This window comes from Branchiostoma belcheri, unplaced genomic scaffold (genome assembly GCF_001625305.1).
Source record: "Branchiostoma belcheri isolate BF01 breed outbred unplaced genomic scaffold, Haploidv18h27 scaffold105, whole genome shotgun sequence".
NCBI lineage: Eukaryota > Metazoa > Chordata > Leptocardii > Amphioxiformes > Branchiostomatidae > Branchiostoma > Branchiostoma belcheri.
In genome coordinates, this window is record NW_017802436.1 from 1,112,349 (window position 1) to 1,121,508 (window position 9,160).

The window sequence follows — 9,160 nt, forward strand, 5'->3', positions numbered from 1 at the left end:
TTATCCATCGATCCAACCAAGCATCTATGATGAAACATCTACGACACATTCACACATCGATACAGTTGTATATAGCTAAATTCATTCAATCGTTTCCTCAGTCCCGCATTCATTTCCTCATTTCCTCATCCCTCCATCCATCCACCCCTCCCCCTCACCTGTAGCTGCTGACAGTAAGAGTTAACCTGCTCGGTTCGGGTCTGCATGAAGCAGTTGTTCTGTTCCTCCTCTGTCTCACTCTGGCAACAGGTCTTAAGGTCCTTGCCCATCTTACTGACACTCATCTGTTGTTAAGGAAAAAACAGTACAGGTACTTTAACATGTTACGAACAAAACTCTTTTCTCCATCAGGCCATACGCCTGTATACCAGGTCTATCTGATAAGACTTTTTAGGGCATTTTAGTTACCTTGCAGCATAGTTAGGCATTTTGCATAGTATGGCCTATTTAGTTGTATTTATGTATGTAAATTGGTGTTCTGCCACATACTATTGTACAAATCAGTGCAATTCAGCTTGTTATATTATGTTAATCATGCTGCGAGGCTGATTTTCTTGATAAAACAGTAGGGCCAGACAAAGTTTTCCAATACTAACAATACATTTGCCTTGCACTGCTCTGGATACACAATGTACTATCAAACCATGCCTGAGCAAGTTTCTGGATCATAAAAGCATGGTTCTTGATACTTCAAATTCTTTCTGGACTGCACGCTATATAATAACATATTATTAAGAAAATAGTTCTTACATCAATAGGAGACCAGACGTAGGTCATGATGTTCTGGATGTACTCTCCTGCGTAGGCGCTCTTGCCGGCATAGCCACTCTTGCTGTCAGAGGACTTGTGTTTCTTGTAGATGTTCATTTTCTGGCAGTAGCAGGATCCCTGGACCTGCATGTTCACACGCTCACACCCCATGATCTCAGGTTGGCTCTGTGCACGCAGCTCTCTCTGGGTCTGCAGGTGGGAATAACACAGCTCAAAATCCATTTTTTCTGTATCGATATAGCCGGAATAACACACCAGCTTCCCAGGCACGCGGCGTGGCGGCAGTTAGCTATATCACACACCAAAAGACTTGTTACAGTATTTCATATTTTTTGCACATTTAATTGCAACTGTTGTTTAAAGCTTTCTGGACAGTCACCTGCACTGGCGCAGAAAACACTGAAAGGTCCCTGCATCAGAAAAAAACATGCAACAGTGTTTAGAAACAGCCGACATTATTTCTTTTATGCCCCATGAGGTAACAGAACCACATTCAATGCAGGAATTGAAAATCCACATACATGTACAGCAACATGACTGACAACAGGTATACAGTACTGAGTATTCGCATTATTCGAATAAAGCAGCTGTAGATCAAATAAATGAAATGAAACAGACCTTGAACTGAGCAACGACGTCAGTAAAGTCATTCTGGCTGTCGCTGGGGCCGCTCCTCAGCTGGTCCATACACTCACTCCTCTCCTGCCCTGACAGCTGACAGCAGGGGTTCGGTACAGCGCCCTTCGTCTCTACGGTGATCTCATCATGCACACAGACCTGGGGAATGATTTTAAAACAAGAGTTAGCGTGGCTGGCCGGTGAAGTTGCTGAGAATCTAACCCGCAAGGGTATTGACATTTGTTGTACACAACAACCACAGGGCAAAGGAAAATGGCGAGCTACCATCAAGCCCCAGTATCGGTGTGCAAGCACGTCTAATAACCCTCAGAACACGGGGAACAACAGATGTTAAACCGGATAGAGAGAGGGTATGATGAGCCAGATTGGCAAGTGAATTTCAGACATTTTCTTTTACATCACCTGAGGAATGGTACAGGATGCTGAGAAAGAGATAAACAAAACTGTCACAAACCTTACTGCATGATTGTGGTATTGTCGAAAATTGAAAAGACAGGACTGGTGTACATCTCATAAGCATACTCCTCCTAACCTCATTAGCTTTAATTGAATTAATTAGCATACTTGTGCTCACATTATTAGTATAATTGTGCTCACCTCATTAGCATGATTGTGCTCAACTAATTAGCATACTCATGCTCACTCATTAGCATGCTTGTGCTCATCTTATTTGCATACTCATGCTCACCTCATTAGCATACTCGTGCTCACCTCATTAGCATGCTGGCTGCGGAGGTCGTTGAAACAGGTTTCCCGGTCGTCATGGATACAGCAGGCCTGCAGCTGGTCCCTCCTCTGGGTCCACAGTTCGCGCATGTTCTCCATCTTTCCCGCCATCTTCTTCTTCATCATCATCCTCTTCATCTTCATCATCAGGCGGGGCCTCATCTCCTCGGGGGCCTTGGCGATCATCTTCTTCATCTTTTTCATCATCATCCAACGGGACTTCTGGAAGGCAGGAGAATGATAGGTCTTTGAGACTTGTTTTAGAAAAAGAAGAAACCAAAAATTCTTAATTCTTGATTAAGGAAGGGAAGGAAAAAGCTGACAGAGGATTGGACCTCTTTGTAAAAAGAACATGACGAAAACAGTTAAGATCTAGCTTCAGTGAGACCAGTTCAATGTACAGATATGGCTTTACTTTCACAAAAGCTTACACTGTTAGTAACAAGAAACATATTTTGCATGCACCCTCAAAAGGTGCATACTGTACATGTGACGGTGTTCAGCACCAAGGACAGGCATGTATAATTCTTTCAACATGTCAAACAATTGTTTCTATTTTGATACAGGCATTTTCAAACTTACCCCACCATAGCCTTCTTCTTCAGATGACTCTTCAGAACTCTCCTCAGCAGAACTAAAGTTTGACAAAAGTATACTAGAAAGTTAAGATAACAGTTGTATAGCAAATGCATGTTTACCTTCGCATATGGTCTTCTCTGTCAATCCTTACTCCAACACATTCATATGTATGGTCAGAAAGAAGTCTAAATCCCTCGTGCTATAAAATTGCAACATGTTCTAACTCAACACTAGTTACCATGGTAACAGTCTATTTGGTTCAGGTCATTGACCCTTTTGGTTTGGAGAAGAAGAGGCAACGTAGCAAAAACAATAAGTTTTCCTTTGGTAAACATATTGTTAAATGTTCTCTATTTACTAGTAAGAATGGGTACAGGTATAACGTTTTTAAAATGGACTCACCTGGCCTCCTCCTCCTCTTCCTCTTCTTCCTCGAACACCTCTGCAGGGACATCCTCCAGGTCAGGCTCCTCGCCAGTCAGCGTTGCCATGGTGATGTCACAGATGTTGTCCACGGCAACCGTGTTGCCGCCGCGGGGGGCCATGAACTTGCTGTAGGCGATGAACCACGGAACACTGCGGCTCTCTGGGGGGTCAAATTTAAGTCTGATAAATTGACGAATCTTCATGGCGCTAAATGCATACATCAGAGTGTGATGTTGCATGATTGTACATCATACATGGGATAGAAGACAAGAATAATATCGAAGTCTTAGGAATAACTAGAGAATAACGTTACATTCTATCTAATCTTAGAATAGGTCTTGGAGATTTCAAATTGGTGATTCAGAAGCATTTTTCATGAAATAACTGTGTTATAAGCCTAGTTTTATATTTTAGGAGTTAAAACCTACTCTTGCCTTCGCTCATGCACCACAGCTTATTGGAGACCAGTACTCCATGCTCCTCTGAACTCAGCTAGAGGGGCGACAGAAAAAAAACGGGGGATAAAGGTAAGAGCAAAATCATGTGTCTGTAACCTTAACGGTTGCAAGTTTACGCTTGGAAGTGATTAGTCATTAATTATCCTGATGAAGGCAACTGCGGTCCTTTGACCTCTGTGTAACCCTTGTACTGGACTAAAGCTCAACATTTTACTAAGAAATACAAATTTTCATACCACTGGCTTGATGTTGTCGAACCAGACTTGGCGTGCAGTCCTGTAGTTCTTGATCAGATACTTGTAGCACAACACAGGGGATGACATTCACTCACTCACTCACTCACTCACTCACTGACTCACTCATTTACTCACACACTCACTGACTCACTCATTTACTCACACACTCATTCATTCTCTCACTCACTCACTCACTCACTCACTCACTCATCCATTCATTCTTAGAATATTGGTACATGGTACATTAAACTACATGCAGATGAGGAAGAAAAAGAAGAAGAAACATACCACCGGCTTGATGTTGTCGAGCCAGACTTGGCGTGCAGTCCGGTAGTTCTTGATCAGGAACTTGTAGCAGGTTCTAGAAGAGTTCTTCCCAGACCAGCTGGAGTTTGCGATCTGGTGGAAGCACTCGTAACGCTCGCTCCTGGGCTGGTGACAGCAGGGGTTGATGGGCTCGAGAGCGCGGGGGTTAGTTGGGTCTTCCCTGTTCACAGGATAAAACAATTTGGCACTGTTAACTGTGTTGATTTCAATTCAGAGAAGCCACGTGACAAGTCTCACTGGGTCAGTCTATTGAAGAAGACGGGAGTGACTGGTTGAAAGCTCTTAAATAAGAGCTATCTTTTGTATTCCGTCCATCTCCCAAAAGTTTAACTTTAAACATGTAACTACCAACACAGATGAACTTTTAACCGAGCGGATGAACTACAATAGCTTTAAGTTACTAATTTCTATCAGGCTGTGGAAAAAAACTGTGCCCTTCCTTAACACTGTGGTTCAACAATCCATTGCCAATGAAATGCTATGAGACATTAACCTATTTTTTCCATATTTGCTTGTCTAATAAGGCACACGTAAGTTAAGTTAAGAAGAGCCATGAGTCTTATTTTACCTGTCCAGAGAACGATCCACACAGTAGTTGTCCACCTTTTGCCTGAGGAGTTCCTCCACGCAGCTGATCCTGTCTTCCTGACTCTCCTTCATACAGCAAACCTCATACTTCATCATTTGGGACTGCAGAAGACAAACAAGAAAACATGGAGATTAAGAATGTACCAGAAGCTCTGAGTGTCGAAAAAATGTCCCTGTTTCTAGAGGCCTGGCTATAAGCTGTAAGAAACATGAAATAGTCAGACTTTAGACACATAGAATGAGACTTCTTCTTTAAACAAATAAGGTCAATGACCTGAACCAGACGCCTCTCATCATGGTAACTAGTGTAGGGTTAACATCATGTTGTAATTTTAGAGCAGGAGGGATTTTGACTCCTTCCTGTCACCATATATGTGTTTTGGGTAAAGAATTAACAGAGCAGACCATATACAGTATGCGAAGGTAAACATTATTTTTGCATTAACTCTACAAATGTTACTTTCTAGTATAATATGGTATATCATAATTATTTCTGATGTAGTCACCGACCTTGTAGTACCCCTTCATGAACTGGTGCGGTGTCCTGGCGTCGTCTTTGCGGCTCAGGATCCACTCACACTTCCTCTGCACAATGGAGGCATCCATACGGGGCATGTAGGGCAGCCGGGCGATCTTCTTCATCGTCATGTGGAACCTGACCAGCTCCTCTGTGCGGTTCACGGAGTGCAGGGTGCTGTCAAAGCCACCATTCCTCTCCTGTGTAAAAAGTTGAAAATTTACTTACTGTCTACACTATCATTGAATGTGTAATTCACGGAGTGCAGAGTCTTGTCGAAGCCATGCATCGTTTCTCTCCTGTATTTTGAGAAAGATTGGATTGATTTGAAGATTGCATTGTTTTAACGAATATTTTAAACGTAACAAACATTAAAAACATTAGGTACTCTGTTACTTTGTTCTGTTACTTTGTTAGATTATGTGTAAAAAAAACTGTGTATTCCTCTCCCATAAAAGAAACGGCAGTGCTCCAAGAGGTCTGTGAAATTTCAAGATTACATCCTTAATGGCATCCAATATAGCTAACTGGCTATCAAACAAGAGATCATGAGGTAATAGTTTTGATTCCTTATACTTTATATCGTTTCCTCTGACTTCTTGTTTCCAGTTGAAAGATTTTTCTACAGGTTGTACGAGTCTTAAACTGACCTGGTCAAAGCACTCCAGCCTCTCATCGCTGTTCCCAGTGCAGCAGGGATGGGAGAGTCCATACCGGCCGTGGGGGGTGTACTTAGTGCTGACCTCGCAGATGTCCTTAACATTTTCGCTGCGAAGGTCATTGATGCAGGTAGAACGTGTCTCGCCTTCCATCTCGCAACAAACCTCCAGACTCTGGATCAATAAATCGATTGATCAATACATAGTAGCAAGGTGGTTTTGTGGTTAGGGTTCTTAAGTCAGAATCTAAAGGTTTTGAGTTTAAATCTCTAGCTGGCCCCACTGTTCTGTCCTTTGAAAAGGACACCGAGTGACTTGTTATACCTAACCCTTGAACATCTAACACTGTTTAAAGCTATCTAACCTGGATCCTGTTGGCGAGAGAAGCGTGAATGTCCTCCTGGCCGTCTTGGTTGACAGGGATGTCCGACTTGTTCTGGCTACATTACACCCGAGAGGCTTGTTACACCTCACCCTTGAACATTAAACTCAAAAGATTGTTTAAAACTATCTAACCTGGATCCTGTTGGTGAGAGAAGCAGGCATATCCTCCTGGTTGACTGGCTTGTTCTGCAGCAGGAGACAGACCTCATCCACCAGCTCCGTGTCGGACCCACGAGGGGCGATGAACACAGGGTGCAGCGGGCAGTCCTGGCCTCGGCAACTGCCGCTATGGGAGACATGGATCAAATTACTGTTAAGCCACACCTAATTGTTTTAAAGCCTCGGATTGGCAAACCTATTTTAGCTGCCAAGATACTCGGCAGCAAACATATGGTAGGTTTTTTAACAAGGCTAATGAATTTGTTGTGTGTTTTTTTTTAGAAAAAAATATACATGAAGCATCATGGAAAAAGCATCCAAGCGTTGTGCCAAACTGTAATTTGATCCGGAACCATTAGGTCAACAAACCTAAGGCTGTTTTGTAAATCAATGGATATATAAATTTTGAACTTTCATTCCAAGGTTGATTCTGAATCTATATTTTTTTTTGGGGGGGGGGGGAAATTAAGAGGGCATATCTGAGAAACTCTGCAGCCAACTTATAACAGATAGGAAAAAAAGATATCATAAACAAATTCAACCTACGTTTTCTTGACTTTGGGAACAGAAGGTGACCTCCAGAAGACTTCTTCTGGGTCTTCATCCTCCTCGTCCTCATCAATGTCTTCACCTTGGACTTCAGCCTCCTCGACCTCTGTCTCGGAAGCGACTTCATCTTCAACATCAAGACTGTCCACTAAAGAATCAAGCGAAATGTTGACCATGAGGCAACTTTAACCCATCAGGGCTCGAAATACTGGGTGCATGTGCACCCAAATGTGGAGCTGTGCACCACTAGTGCACCCAAATATTTTAATAGTTTTACGTAATGTAAAGATGTTAAATGTATAGTATATTCCTCACATACAGCATATTTCTAACATCTAAGAAAAAATTCATTCATTCATTCTAAGTGGCAGAAAAATGATAACTTTTCTTTAAAGAAAATAAAACATGATTGGTCTTTGTTGACATTCTAAACTACTTATTCTATGTATTTATTTTTTGTACGGTGCACCCCAAAAATTTGTCGGGTGCACCAGTGCATATGCACAACGTCAGGCCTTTGTGAGAACTTTACAAATCTTGTACAGACAAGTCTACGAAATGAAACAGCAAGTTCGGGTGCATCAGTGCATATGCACAACCTTTAGGCCTTTGTGACAACTTGAATTAACCTTACAAATCTTTTACAAACATGTCTACGAATTGTTTAGAAACAACAAGTTACCGGTCTCGGACTCAGTGTCCGGTACGACGATGCAGAGAGTACGGGTCAGAGGCCCCTCCACGCCCTCGTCCTGATGGTACACGCTGTCAGACTCCCACACAGTAGCCCTGTTGTCATGGTAACATCAAACAAGGAATTGAGCAATTGTGGGTTTCAAGGCTAATAGGGGTGGACATCAGAGCCAAATCAAATCAAGGTTTGAAATCTTGTATTTACAATAACCTCTTTGATTTTGTTTACTGAAGGAAAACATATTGTTTTTGTTCAGTTTCTTCTTCTTCTCCAAACAGTGACCTCTGACCTGGTCAGACATGAACCAGACCGTCTCAATGGTCTCTCACCGTAGTAACTGGTGTTGGGTTACATAATATTGCAATTTTATAGTAGGAGGGATTTTACTTATACCTCGACCCTTCCCGTGCTGATTTTGACCGAGGTGTTCGAAATAGAACAGGGGGTTTGATCAGGAAATGTCCATTAGTCACGATTCTCAAGAAGCTCAAGGACAAACCTGATGGTGACACAGCCGCAGGAGGGCGTCCTCCACCGCAAGGGCACCTTGGTCCAGTCCACGTTGACCTTGGTCGTCACCGTGACGCCATCTTGCTTGATGGGGGCCTCCTCGCCACGGATACCTGCGAAATGGGGTTTATTTTATCTCAGACTACCACAGGAATTAGCCACCATTTGATATACATGTACTGTACTAGTAACATAAAATGATTAACGTTACCTGTATGTGAAAGAATTTGTTAGTGCAAAAGCTGTAGAAGACGAAATACACTTTATCCGAAACTGCTCATTCGTTTTATAACAACGCTCAAATGAGTTGTCTATTCAAACTTCTACAATTTCTTATCCCAATTTCTCTAAACTTTCAAAGAAAAAATATTCTTCTCAACAAAGTTTAAAAACCCAAAACCCACAATTTTTTGAAAAATACCTTTATGGGGTATTAATATTACAGGGCTTGTTAAAACTATATAAATACATAAAACACACTGCACGAAATATGGGATTTACCAAATTTACGTGGGGTATGTAAATGTTTGGTAAATGTGACATATAATATTTACCCACAAATACCATATATTTACCCGGCCGATATGTGTAAATATCAGGTAAATACATGGTAAATGTATATTATGGGTAAATATTAGGTAAATACATGGTAAATGTATATACCACTCTGACGAGCTAAAAGTAAATATTTATGTCAATCTTACTCTTAAGACCTTAACAGGGGCTTTTGTCCAAGATATGTATGTAATAAGCCTTAAAGACAGACAAACCCAGGATGAAAGCCCCAGATAAGCTCTTATCCGGGGCTTCCATATAAACCAAGGCTCCCATATAAAAGCCCCGGATAAGCTCTTATCCGGGGGTCCCATATAAAACCCCCGGATAAGCTCTTATCCGGGGGTCCATATAAAACCCCCGGATAAGCTCTTATCCGGGGG

The 9,160-nt window shown here is 42.0% G+C and overlaps 1 protein-coding gene across 1 annotated transcript in view; it reads right to left on the reverse strand.

The window, feature by feature from the left end:
- Positions 1–125: 125 nt before the first annotated feature.
- The window catches only part of LOC109477331, a 14,434-nt gene continuing 5,399 nt past the window's right edge, over positions 126–9,160 (reverse strand). Inside the window, exons 3-17 of the mRNA XM_019778528.1 lie at positions 8,212–8,335; positions 7,701–7,807; positions 7,016–7,166; positions 6,443–6,596; positions 5,918–6,100; positions 5,261–5,467; positions 4,731–4,852; positions 4,124–4,322; positions 3,570–3,633; positions 3,118–3,301; positions 2,719–2,770; positions 2,122–2,358; positions 1,390–1,548; positions 751–960; positions 126–284 (exon numbers count right to left, since the gene is read on the reverse strand). Coding sequence (XP_019634087.1) covers positions 126–284; positions 751–960; positions 1,390–1,548; positions 2,122–2,358; positions 2,719–2,770; positions 3,118–3,301; positions 3,570–3,633; positions 4,124–4,322; positions 4,731–4,852; positions 5,261–5,467; positions 5,918–6,100; positions 6,443–6,596; positions 7,016–7,166; positions 7,701–7,807; positions 8,212–8,335 — 2,312 coding nt within the window. The remainder of the gene's footprint in view (positions 285–750; positions 961–1,389; positions 1,549–2,121; positions 2,359–2,718; positions 2,771–3,117; positions 3,302–3,569; positions 3,634–4,123; positions 4,323–4,730; positions 4,853–5,260; positions 5,468–5,917; positions 6,101–6,442; positions 6,597–7,015; positions 7,167–7,700; positions 7,808–8,211; positions 8,336–9,160) is intronic.